General features: G+C 40.5%; 1 protein-coding gene and 1 long non-coding RNA gene across 4 annotated transcripts; both read right to left on the bottom strand.

The window, feature by feature from the left end:
• Positions 1-2,502: 2,502 nt before the first annotated feature.
• LOC118368009 (uncharacterized) lies at positions 2,503-4,519 on the bottom strand. Of its 2 annotated transcripts, none has more exons than XR_008091376.1 (4): positions 4,423-4,519; positions 3,753-4,115; positions 2,855-3,175; positions 2,503-2,737 (listed from the first exon to the last, which is right to left on the bottom strand). It is a non-coding gene; the product is annotated as an uncharacterized LOC118368009 (long non-coding RNA). The 2 variants fall into 2 exon arrangements; XR_004822248.2 differs by having other exon boundaries at positions 3,753-4,189; positions 4,423-4,516.
• Positions 4,520-5,636: 1,117 nt separating this feature from the next.
• Positions 5,637-13,180, bottom strand: LOC118368191 (uncharacterized protein FAM241A-like). Of its 2 annotated transcripts, none has more exons than XM_035752048.1 (2): positions 12,945-13,180; positions 5,637-10,494 (listed from the first exon to the last, which is right to left on the bottom strand). In XM_035752048.1, the coding sequence occupies exons 1-2, from the start codon at positions 13,068-13,070 to the stop codon at positions 10,063-10,065; spliced, it is 558 nt and encodes a 185-aa protein (XP_035607941.1). In that variant the 5' UTR covers positions 13,071-13,180; the 3' UTR covers positions 5,637-10,062. The 2 variants fall into 2 exon arrangements, with proteins under 2 accessions (XP_035607941.1, XP_052352695.1); XM_052496735.1 differs by lacking the exon at positions 12,945-13,180 and adding an exon at positions 11,005-11,240.
• Between the last annotated feature and the right edge of the window lie 590 nt (positions 13,181-13,770).

Raw genomic sequence — 13,770 nt, 5'->3', positions numbered from 1 at the left:
AATTGGCATTTATAAAATTGTAACTAAACTGCCTGTTTCCATCACAGCTTTCTTTTAATATACGGTATGACTTTCCTCACATAAAAACTGTGGATGGAAACGGGGTTAGTGTGTGCAATTTCATCTTGGCTGTGTTACTCTGCAGTATGCTTGTGATCACATGCGGTCTGTGTAATCACTGTGGTCTCTGTGTGTTTGATCCAAGATGCTTCTGTAACTTTTCATCTGTGTGAGTTTGATTCAGATAATTTGTGTCACTTCAGTGTCTGAGTTTGATTTATCACTCTGTGGTTTTTATTCAGGTCTGATAGCAGAAATGTGTTAAACAAATGTTTAATGCCGGAATCAATCGTACTCCGTTTCAAGTCACATAGAGAATTATAAATAGGACTACAGAATATCATCAAATGTAGGAACAAGCTGATACCTGACTTAATATTATTAATAACTAGACTACACTGTCTGATTCGGTAACAACGAAAGAAACAACTGGGTCACTTTCTGTCACTCCACTCAAACACAATCACTTAAATGACAATAGAATAACCTGGAAAATAATTGGTGAGAAGCAGTGTTGTTGAAACATGTTTCTGTGTGAAAATGTGTTTGAGCACAGACATTACACTGATAAAGGGTATTAAAAAAGGCCTGGATACCAAACAAAATAAAAACTTTACGATTGTCACGTTTTGACCTTTATTTCCTTTGTTTTGTATTTATTTAGTATGGTGAGTTGGGTGGGCAGTCTATGTTTGTTTTTCTAGGTTTTGGGTATTTCTATGTTTCGGCCTAGTATGGTTCTCAATCAGAGGCAGGTGTCATTAGTTGTCTCTGATTGAGAATCATACTTAGGTAGCCTGGGTTTCACTGTGTGTTTGTGGGTGATTGTTCCTGTCTCTGTGTTTGCACCAGATAGGACTGTTTTTGGTTTTCACACATTTATTGTTTTGTTAGTTATTTCATGTATAGTTCCTTCATTAAAGAACATGAATAACCACCACGCTGCATTTTGGTCCGCCTCTACTTCACCACAGGAAAACCCTTACAACGATTATCATTGTTACAACGGTTACTATCATTAAGCCTACAGTATGCTGCATACTATTGAGTATTCACCCTTACTAATAACTATTGTGATATAGTGAATGATTGGTTTATCAAACCATATTTGACAGTTTTGCTGTTTATTCTGCTGACCAGCAAAAAAATATGTGCAGTTGGATGGTTGACCCTCTTACTGAAACAAGCATTTCCGTCCATTGTTGAGGGAAGTGTGCCACAGGGAGGAGGACAGAGGATCATGGCTGAAGGGAACACATTTGCCAACAACATACTGGAATTTGGAATTTGGACTAAGGCACATTCACTGCTGTTGTCCTCCCAAGGTACTCCAACCTTTGCAAATAATGGCAATCTGTTGGGCACAGGGAAACACTCATTCTATAGGAAAAACCGCACCCTCAGATAACGAGACATACCTGGGCACAATCACAGTTAGGTGACGCATGTCACACTGTGTAGAAATGTATTCTCAAACCACCTGTGGGCCATATGTTGACACCCCTGTATGACAGTATGACCCCCAAAAAATACTTAATTAGAAATAAATCTAATTACGTTGGTATCCAGGCACTCCGCGCTGTGTTAGGCATAAGAACATTCCTTAGCTATGGTATTTTGGCCATATACTACACCCCCTCGGGCCTTATTGCTTAATTATACACATGATTTCAGGACTCGTTACAGACAACATACAAAATGATAAAAAAATTGCTATATTCTGTAAATAATTTTGTCAGCTATCTGTGCTGATGAACTGTGTCACAGCACTTTTCTGATTAGACCCCGTTTGGTCTTCTCCTTTACCTCATGGTTAGTGGATAGATGATTAGGTCAAATATCCATTTAAGCAGCAGTACTTGACCTCTTTTACAATAAATGTAATACCCAATACCTATGTAATTACATTGGGAGTTACATAGGCAGGTATTGTGTATTCACAGTGCAGCTACATATTGTCACAACTACTTTCAGGTATTATACCAGTTTGCATCATACAAAAAACAAAAAAAACAAACTCAATTAATTTGAGCTTGTTTAAAAGTTTATTGCAAATGGAAATGTCATGTTTGGGATTGTTATTTTATTGGTTATGCAAGCCATTTCTAATGCTTCTCAGGTCACTGTTGTGAGGTTATTCCCTACTGTTCTGATAAAAGGGTCATCAGAGAAGTGCAACATTTGTAAGTTGGATCGGCAACTGTCTGCATTATGTGCGGTTACGCCCTCTAAAATAAAGAGAACTTTGAATCTCAGATAGCATAGGTTATCAGTATAGTCTAGTAGATAATTGTAGCTCTTATTGTAAAGATAAAGGGCAATAAAGTTATATTGACTTAGGGCCATATAAAGTGCAGGGAAAGACTAATAGTTAGATCATTTAGATCATACATTATAAAATGTTTGAGCCCAAAAGAAACAGTAAGCAAACACAATAGGATCCACAATCAGAAACTTTTATTTATCAGTCCTTCAGAGTTCTTTTTACATCTTGTGTTATATGGAGTTGTCCTTCATGGTGTCCTCCACAAGGACCTGGTGGTAGGTGAGCAGGGGCTGCAGGTCGGCCACCAAGGACTCCACCATGCGAAGCAGGCAGCTCAGCTTGTTGTTCTCCTTCAGGAACTTGGCAGAGCGGTTCGGCGCCACCTCAAACTGGGGTTACATTTTCAGACAACTGAAACAGAACAATAGACTGGGTTTGTAGCACAAGGCTAAAACGGAGGCCCTTTATTATAAAACATTTTAAAAAACGAATTGTAAAAGTGAGTGAAGCATGACAGTTTAGACTCACTTGAACTAACCCGCATTTAATTTTCATTTCTCTCTGCCTCCACCCCCAGATCTTCAAGAGGCCAGCGAGCAGAGTCTGCAAGCTCTCTGTCTCCCTCTTCATGTCAGTCTTCAGCCTCCTCATCTCGTCCCTCTGGCCCCCCAGCATCCTCTGCCACCTCCACAGCACCGTCTCCAGGTAGGAGTGCTCAGCCTGAGCTCTCATCTCTGCTTCTAGTTCTGGATTCCCTTGGGCCTAGTAGAGCAGTTGTGGATGTGGGTGCATTTCCTGACTCTGGTTTAAGGCGTTTGGAGGCTTCCTCTCATTCTCATCTTCTTCCACCTTCCCAAATCAACAGTATGACAGGTAGATTTGAAACTTGTAGGCCAAGGCTAACAGAACAAGTAATGAAACTACAACAAATGTTACCACAATTATTTTAACTATTTAGTTGTAGAGACAGTGGAAATTAGTATGGAAATCAATCACTTCCAATAGAGAAGAATTAGACAATGTTTTACACTGAAAAAAATATAAACGCAACATATCAAGTATTGGTCCCATGTTTCATGAGCTGAAATAAAAGATCCGCAAAATGTTCAATACACACAGAAAACAAAACTCTCTCAAATGTTGTGAACAGATTTGTTACATCCCTGTTAGTGAGCATTTCCCCTTTGCCAAGATAATCCACCCACCTGACAGGTGTGGCATATCAAGAAGCTGATTAAACAGCATGATCATTACACAGGGGCACCTTGTGCTGGGGACAATAAAAGGCCACTCTAAAATGTGCAGATTTGTCACACAACACAATGCCACAGATGTCTCAAGTTTTGAAGGAGTGTGCAATTGGCATGTTGACTGCAGGAATGTTCACCAGAGCTTTTGTCAGATAATTGAATGTTAATTTCTTTACCATAAGCCGCCTCCAACGTTGTTTTAGAGAATTTGGCAGTACGTCCAACTGGCCTCACAACCGCAGACCTTGTGTAACCATGCTAGCCCAGGACCTCCAAATCCGGCTACTTCACCTGCTAGATCGTCTTAGACCAGGTACCAGGACAGCTGATGAAACTGTGGGTTTGCACAACTGAAAAATGTCTGCACAAATTGACAGAACCGTCTCAGGGAAGCTCATCTGTGTGCTCGTTGTCCTCACCAGGGTCTTGACCTGACTGCAGTTCGGCTTCATAACCAACTTCAGTGGGCAAATGCTCACCTTTGATAGCTACTGGCACGCTGGAGAACCATGCTCTTCACTGATGAATCCTGGTCTCAACTGTATCGGGCAGATGGCAGAAAGCGTGTATCGTGTAGGCAAGCAGTTGATGTCAATGTTGTGAACAGAGTGCCCTGTGGTGGAGGTGGGGTTATGGTATGGGCAGGCATAAGCTATAGACAACAAAAACAATAGAATTTTATCTATGGAAATTTGAATGCACAGAGATACCGTGATGAGGTCCTAAGGCTCATTATTGTGCCATTCATCCACCGCTATAACCTCATGTTTCAGCATGTCTCAAGGATCTATACATAATTCCTGAAAGCTGAAAATGTCCCTGTTCTTCCATGGCTTGCATACTCACCAGACATGTCACCCATTGATCAAGTTTGGGATGCTCTAGATCAATGTGTACGACAGCGTATTCCAGTTCCCACCAGTATCCAGCAACTTCACACTTGAAAAGGAGTGAGACAACATTCCACAGTCCACAATCAACAGCCTGATCATCTCTATGTGAAGAATATGTGTTCCACTGCAAGAGGCAAATGGTGGTCACACCAGAAACTGAATGGTTTCTGATCCACGCCTCTACCTTCTTTGTTAAGGTATTTGTGATGAACAGATGCATATCTGTATTCCCAGTCATGTGAAATCCATAGGTTAGGCCCTAATGAATTTATTTCAATTGAGTGATTTCCATATATGAACTGTAACTCAGTCAAATCTTTGAAATTGTTGCATTTTGTGTTAATATTTTTGTTTAGTATAGTTTGGTCAAATCAAAATTAAATCAAATGTTTCTTTGTCACATGCTTCGTAAACAACAGATGAAGACTAACAGTGTAATTCTTACTTACAGGCCCTTCCCAACAATGCAGAGAAAGAAAATAGATAAACAATAGAACAGTAAAACACGCAATAATAAAAGTAATAATAAATACACAATGAGTAACAATACCTTGGCTAACCGAGTTAATGTGCAGGGGTACGAGGTAATTGAGGTAGATATGTACATATACAGTAACTAGCAATAAAGTGACAGATAATAAACAGTAGCAGCAGCGTATGCGATGAGTAAAAAAAGTTAGTGCAAAAAGGGGTCAATGCATTAGTCGAGGTAGCTGCTGTAGAGTATTTGGTTAACTATTTAGCTGTCATGCCTGCTCCCGCTTTCCGTTCCTGGCACTCGAAGGCGCCAGGCTGCACTGCATTACGCACTCCTGCCACCATCATTACGCACACCTGCCTCCCCTCGTCACACACGTCAGCGATTCATTGGACTCTCCTGGACTCAATCACCTGTTTTATTACCTCCCCTAAATCTGTCTGTTTTCCAGAGCCATTCCCCGCTTCTGCGTCTGTGTATTACCCGGTTCTGACGCTGTTCCATGTCTGTTCCCATTAAATGTTCTACTCACCGTACCTGCTTCTCTACTCCAGCGTCTGTCCTGACATTAGCAGTCTTATGGCTTGGGGGTATAAGCTGTCCAGACTTGGTGCATCGGTACCGCTTGCCGTGCGGTTGGTATTTCTCAGAACCACATGTTCATGTGTTGAGAAAATGACACAAAGGAATACTTTTTAAAAACATAACTTTTATCTACATGTTTTAAATTCAAGTTCAATCATTTTGCAAGTATGTATAACATTGTAAGATCTGAATATCACTCAGAAATCTTAATCTTAAAATAAATCAATATAACTAAAAATCAATAATAAAAATGAAGCACGATTATATTAATTCATTGGTATGAGTACGGCACAATCAGTGATCCATGCTATGCCATCCTTTTCTGTCCTGAAAGATTCCTCTGTGGAAGACTTACATTTTACATTCTTAGTCATGTAGCACAGTGGGTCCCAAACTGTGGGGCGAGGGGTCGGCAGGGGGAACTCAGTCTGGCTTTCAATTTACTCTTGAAAAGTGTAATAGTAGAATGCACAAGGTGCAAAATCGAAATTGGGGAGTGCATCATCAGTTTTCCTCTTGTCATGTCAGTCATGACATACTTTAGAGAGCTATTTACAACTTGTCAGAAATGTCTAGATCAACTGACCCATGTCAGCTAACGATATTTTGCTAGGTTTTTTGCCAATGCTGGAAGGGGGGCCTGAGTGAAAAAGTACCCCTGATTTAGTAGACACTCTTATCCAGAGCAACTTACAGGAACAATTAGGGTTTAAGTGCCTTGCTCAAGGGCACAGACAGATTTTTCACCTACTCGGCTCAGGGATTTGAACCAGCAATCTTTCAGTTACTGGTCCAACGTTCTTAACCGCTAGGCTACCGGCCGCTTGGCTTGACATACAACATCTTATACTCATACAGTAGCAAAGCATTTACACTCAATTAGTGTACAATTAATGCCAAAAAGGAGAAAACCATATTAACATTTGTTACAAATTTCTCACACATCGTCCAGCTTTTCAATCATCAAGTAATTTACCCAAATTTCAACATTCTTATACACAGAAATGACTGTATATTCTCATTGTTAAAGGAATGCGGGATCTATGTTTACCAAACTGATCACAGACATACCTATAGTGAATATGATATATCAATTCAATCCAACAAATTCCCTCTCAATTCACACTGCAGATCCACATCTGTTTTGCTTTGTGCTCGATCACTCTTAAAAGTCTACTTTGTAGATATTAATAGACATTCCACTTAAAAAAAATCTTGCATATCAACTTGGAACATGCCAAACACCAAAAAGCATTCCACAAAGACTACGGGTATTTTAGTTGGCCACACAAGCTTATAAAATGACAGTTTTTTTCTGAAGTCGATTAATCCAATCCTAACCTAAAACCTTATGCAGCAAAAACTACTTTAGATCAGCACTTATGGACAATGTTCATTTATCAGTGTTTACTAGGCTACATCCCTGGCTCTTGCACTCAACCAATAGTGCTGCTGAATATTTTCCTAGGAGTGTATGTGATGTGTATGTAGTACTCCACAAGTTAAACAACTATTCTCAAGCAGTGAACACTGGGCATGCTTTGCAGTCCTCTGGCTTACAGTAGTATAAGTAGGTGGTCTATCATACATTCTGATGTCTGTAATATTGAATATTTGGACACCCATGACGGAAAGTCATCATCATCATAATCTTCAAACAGTATGATAGTAGCAGTATCTCTCACAAAAGCAGTGATATATTTAGGCCTAGTCAATCTCAACATTGCGATTTGATATAGCCTTTCCTACATTAATTGACAACAAAGAACCACAAGGATAAGTGCTTGTTCGCCTTACAGCACTACCTTCCGATTACATTTGGAGTAATTTTCAGAATGACATACCACTCTCAATAGAGTACCACAGTACGAGTCATAATACCCATGAAACCTAGAGTCAAACAGGGAAATGGTTTCAATTGTTTTTCAACCATTTATTTTTCCCATAGGGGATTTTAGAAACACTTCAAATAATGTTTGTGTAGACTTACCATGGTGTGACATTTTGATAACTGTGTAAATCTCTCGAGGACAAGGTGACTTTTATCAATCTATTAGCCTGCATTTACCCCCAAAATGAAACGCTAATTAGCTGCTAATGTGGCTTTCATAAAGAACTACAAATGCCATGATTATCTGGACGAGAATTCCAAATCAAGGCAAAGGTAAGAATCTCTGGATTAACTATCTAATGTTAGCTAATTGTAGTAATGAATAAATTGACTACATTTCTATAAATGGACAATTATTTGAACCGTCTATTGCAAGTTTTAAATTGACACAATACCTGTTAGCAAAGTTGTCAGCTAGAGAAGATTCAGGAGATTGAAGGGATTTGTAGTTTTGCATGATGTCTCCTTTAATGCTACTTAGCATTTCTTTTTTTAAATATGAGAGGAAACAGAGCCGAATATATATATATTGATAAAAGTCACCTTGTCCGAGAGAGATTTACATGGTTATCAAAATGGCACGTCAGGGTAAGCCTACACGAAACACAGCCCTTATTTGAAGTGTTTCATAAAATCCCATTTCCCTGTTTGACCGGTAGGTTTTATGGGTATTTTGACACCTCCACTGAAGGTGCAACATGCATAAATCACGTCATAATTTCCTGATTACAAAAATTTGAATAGTTCTCCCAATTTCAGTTTGTGACAAAACAAGCAATGTATAGTGTAGAAAATCATTTGTCCATCTAAAAAATATTGTATTTTCAGCTGGTGAACAAAACCGAAAGTAACGGGAAGCATAGAAATAGAGCACATAACAGATCTACCGCTTCTTAGACTTGCTTTCAAGTTACATATTACATGCAACTTTAAAAATAGTAGGATTCCTGACAATTTATGTACCATTTTCATTCAAAAGGATAGGCTTGATATAATATAACTCTCTCTACCATTCCCATTTACAAATGTGCAAAAGTTAAACATCCATGCTAGTCATGAGCACACTTTTCTCCTTCACAGCAACCACACATTACTTTGAAGTACATGCATATCAAAGGTATATGTTTGAATGCATTTTCAAAGTAGGGGGACAACTCACGTTACTATAGAACCTAATAAACCAGTCAGTGATATGCATTCCAGGTCCTTGTAGGCATGCAGGTGTTAGAATGTTGCTCCCAACTTGCCTTAAAAAACAATCTGTCATATGGCCTGATGGTCATTGGTAATTAAAACTAATGCAGCAGAAACAGACCTCTAGATAACCCCAAAATGAAGGATATTTTACTTAATTCTGTTGTTTAACAAAATGGCATATAATGTAAGATGTGAAGCAAAGTAATGTTGCTCTCATGGAATATCCTTCCTTGACCACTACAAATTGTATCATAGAAATACAGTGCTACTTGTATGTGCAAATCTCATGGAATGCACCTTGGAATATGACGGGCCGCTCCTTGATTTAGGCTACAGGTTCTAATGATGTTACGAAATATTTGTTTTTCCCCACATAATATAATTCCATGTACACTATAGATATCATCTTACAGATTGCATATTTATTTTTTATTTATTTTTACCCCTTTTTCGTGGTATCCAATTGTTTTTAGTAGCTACTATCTTGTCTCATCGCTACAACTCCCATTCAGGCTCGGGAGGTGCGCCACACGGGAGGCTTACAGATTGCATATTTAACTGCTCAGTATACTTGAAGCAATGGCTGCATCCAAATAGTTCTGATAGACTTCCTTTCCTTGATTGCTTTCCCTCATGATCAAAAACTTCATAACACTTGAAAATGACATTTACCAGTTAAACTATGTGATACAAAACTAGTTAAGCTATTAGATATATTGCTTTCACTGATCCAGTTCTTTCAATTCAATACTCACACATGTAATGAGATAATGAGACATTGCTTTTGAGTATTGGGGCGCAGCTAGTGAGCAAAGTGGTCTGATTTTGAGTTTTAAAAGCTTGAAACCAGGAGATCTGTAGTTAAGAGCAAGGCCCCCATTTCACCTGCCAGCACTCTAAATGTTCCCTCCAGATAAAGTGTAGTTGGCCACTAAGAAGATGAGTATTGACAAACGCTCACTGAGTCTAGGAAGGTTTAAAGTGTCAATCAGCAGCTGAAAAATAAAGCATGCTCCCCACCTCTGTTTCAGCATAAAGTGGCGATATGGGGCTGGAGAAATTTAACCATTCTCAAATTCAAAGACAGAGCTAGGGATGCAAGGACTGACCATCCATGATATTCAAATGATAGTTTTAACCAGGTTTTTCTATGCTATACAGTGTTTGTTTACAAACATTAGGGTAAAACAAGCTTATATTTTGAGTTCTGATGGGGTACCACAGTTAAACTAAGCTCATGAGGCATAATATTCTTCAAGAATCAATGGGTACATATCATTAATATACAAGTCCAAAAAAGTAAGAAGTAACCGCTGATTGCCCTTTTAATGCAAACAGAACAGACAGCGAGGGAGTTCAAGTCCTTTCATTTGGAGTTCAAGTCCTTTTTATTTGTAGACACCGGAGCTCCCAACTGTCAATCAAACAGGCTGGAGATCGAGTTACTTCTGGATGAAGATGATGACGATGCACAGAGTCCCCACCAGCCCAAGAGCTTGGATGCCCAGGAACCACAGTAGGACCCAGAAAAAGATGATGATCACAGGATCCACAACCTTCTCCCCAAAGTACATCTGGGTGAAGCCCGCGCTGCGCAGGCACTTGTTTAGCTGCCCGAAAAGGGTCCCCATCCGCTCGCAGTCATCCACCTGAGGTCTTGTCGTGGGATCGTCAATGAGGGGCCACCTGGCCATGGGGTCACCGGCTGGGCGTGGTCTGGGCCTTGGGTCACCGGAGGGGCGTAGCCTGGCTCTGGGGTCAGCGGTGGGGCGGGGCCTGGTTCCAGGGGCGCCAGAGGGGCGTGACCACCAAGTCCCAGGGTCACCGGGAGGGCCTTGCCATCTAGGTCCAGGTGGTCTGACTCTAGGGTCATCCTGAAAAGACAAGTATGGCTTTTAAATGACACCCCTATTCCCCATACATTGTGCCTCACTACAATTATCCAGTGTTGCATATGGATCTGGTCAAAAGAGGTACACTACATGGAACGTACCATACCTAGGATAGGCATGTGGTTGTGTCATAAGGCTGTGTGACATGCCATTAGGCTGTATGAATGGGTCTCTCATTCCAACAACACATAACTTCTGATCAGCATTATACTGATACATGCTGGAATCATAAGACTGCCCGCCAGCCTTGAAATGTAACTGTTGGTTGTTCAAGTTGCTAGGTGACAGAAACATTGGCCAAAGCATAATAAATGCACTAAAAGTAGCCAGCTACAGTTCATTCAGAAAGTATTCCGACCCCTTGACTTTTTACACATTGTTATGTTAGACTTATTCTAAAATGTATTAAAAACAATAAAATCAATCCTCATCAATCTACACACAGGTTTTTTTAAATATTTGCAAATGGATTCAAAATAAAAACAGAAATACCTTATTTACATAAGTACTCAGACCCTTTGCTATGAGACACGAAATTGAGCTCTGGTGCATCCTATTTCCATTGGTCATCCGTGAGATGTTTCTACAACTTGATTGAAGTCCACCCGTGGTAAATTCAATTGATTGGACATGATTTGGAAAGGCACACCTGTCTATATAACATCCCACAGTTGACAGAGCATGACCATGAGGTTGAAGGAATTGTCTGTAGATCTCTGAAACATGATTGTGTCAAGGCACAGATCTAGGTAAGGGTAACAAAACATATCTGCAGCATTGATGGTCCCAAAGAACACTGTGGCCTCCCTTATTCTTCAAATGGAAGAAGTTTAGAACCTCCAAGACTCTTCCAAGAGCTGGCCACCTGGCCAAACTGAGCAATAGGGGGAGAAGGGCCTTGGTCAGGGAGGTGACCAAGAACCCGATGGTCATTCTGACAGAGCTCCTGAGTTATTCTATGGAGATGGGAGAAGCTTCCAGAAGGACAAGCATCTCTGCTGCACTCCACCAATCAGGCCTTTATGGTAAAGTAGCCAGACGGAAGCCACTCCTCAGTAAAAGGCACATGACTTCCTGCCTGAAGTTTTCCAAAAGGCATTTAATGGACTCTCGCACCATGAGAAACAAGATTCTCTGGTCTGATGAAACCAAGATTAAACTATTTGGCCTGAATGCCATGCGTCACGTCTGGAGGAAACCTGGCACCCTCCCTATGGTGAAGCGTGGTGGTGGCAGCATCATGCTGTGGGGAGGTTTTTCAGCGGCAGGGACTGTGAGACTAGTCAGGATCGAGCAAAAGATGAACGGAGCAAAGTACAGAGATCCTTGATGAAAACCTGTTCAGGACCTTAGATGGAGGTGAAGGTACACCTTCCAACAGGACAACAACCCTAAGTTCACAACCAAGACAACGCAGGAGTGGCTTCAGGACAAGTCTCTGAATGTCCTTAAGTGGCCCAGCCAGAGCCCTGACATGAACCCAATCGAACATCTCTGGAGAGACATGAAAATTGCTCAGAAAACCAACCTGACAGAGCGTAAGCGGATCTGCAGAGAAGAATGGGAGAAATTCCCCAAATACAGGTGCCAAAAATGGGGTCAAATCATGAGTCAGTGATTTCAGGTCAAAGTAGGAGCTCAAAAACTAAAACGATGTCCTAGTTTCCGATTTGGATGACCTTTCAAAGCGATTTTTCCCAGTTGGAGCTATTTATTTTTCCCGAGTTCCCAGCTGTCTTGAATGCACTGAATTCGGGAGATTTCCGAGTTCCCAGTTGGTTTGAAACGGCAATGGCTGCCTTATGTCATCTAGTTTTGGAATACATCGGGAAATAAACTTCTGAATCCAACTTTTGTCCAAACCACACCATATTCCTGCTGTGTAAACCGTGGTAGATTTAGTGTTAGGAAGTTTCACGTGAAGTGCGTGGTCTAATCGCAGCCCCAGTTTAACTCGGAGGGAATATGGTGACGACAAGTTAGATTCAGACGCTTATTTGATAGCGATGGACACATTTCACTTTTACGTCTGGTAAGTAGAGTTCTTATATTATACATATCCTCTTATTGACAAGAAAAACCATTGTTGGGATTTAGCCGGCTATATTGTGGTAGGATTATTTTCCGTCGCCAACCGCCAGCACGATGCACAACTATACAGACTCCCGATGTTGTCCCAAAGCTACATGTCAGTATGACGTCAAGGGATTTAGCATGCTAGCTGATTATCCAAGCAATTTAGTAAGCATTTTATGAATCGTCAGTCACCAATTAGCTAACCCTGAAATGTATTCGCATCGTGCCAGTTCGATGTTTTTTTTATATAACTAGTTACAGTTCCACTTTATTTAAAAATTGCACAGCTAACAACAATAGCTAGTTAACTGCACCTGCTGGATAGCATTAGCTATCTAACGAGGTTAGCTGGCTACCTGGAATGTTTGCCTTGGTGTGTTGGATGGATGATGAGATTGACACCTTCTTCGACTATCTAGCTCCTCAAACTCCCGCCGATGCAGTACCGGCTGATCATTCACAAATTGTGATATGGTGGTCATGTTATTCACGTCGTTATGATTATGTTTATCCGATGAGGTTTAGGAATGAGAACAAAACAATCAAGACTCTCAATGACACTTCCGCCCCCCGTTGTCACGTGTTAGAATCAACGTCACGGTAAGGGGCGTGTCAACTTCAGCTGTCAGTGTCAAATAGCTGAAATGTCTATATCAAACAACATTTACATGCAATTATTCGATATTAAACTGATTATGGCAGAAGCCGAGTGTCAACATATTACTCTGTTTATCTTAATCGGAGTAAGCATACGCCGATTAAAACAGCTCAGAAAAGCAGGTATCTTTCGAATTATTAGGACATGTAACAAGCTAAACAGTTGAATGCCTTCCAGGAGTGTATTTGATCTGCGCATGTGCTGGCACCGGTAGCGTCATTGCTAGAAGGAATCCAGTTTGACAAATGAACGTAAAAAGTAGATTTTTATATATTTTTTGCGTTTTAGCTAACCCTAACTATTTTCCTAACCTAAACCTGAGTTTCCTAAACTGCTACGTTAATAATCTTAACCTGCTGCGTAAATTCTCCAAACCTGCTTTGATAAATCAACTCTGACGTTAATTTGACAAAAGCTGGATCCCTTCTACCCATGACACACAAGCCTCCCTCTTTTGCACGAGTGAAGTGAGTTCGGAAAAACTGAAAGTATGAGTTTTAGAAATAGTTTTCACATGCTGAGGC

This window comes from Oncorhynchus keta, chromosome 35 (assembly GCF_023373465.1).
Source record: "Oncorhynchus keta strain PuntledgeMale-10-30-2019 chromosome 35, Oket_V2, whole genome shotgun sequence".
Classification (NCBI taxonomy): Eukaryota; Metazoa; Chordata; class Actinopteri; order Salmoniformes; family Salmonidae; genus Oncorhynchus; species Oncorhynchus keta.
The sequence above is the reverse complement of the archived record's forward strand: the minus strand, read 5'-3'. Positions and strand labels throughout refer to the sequence as shown.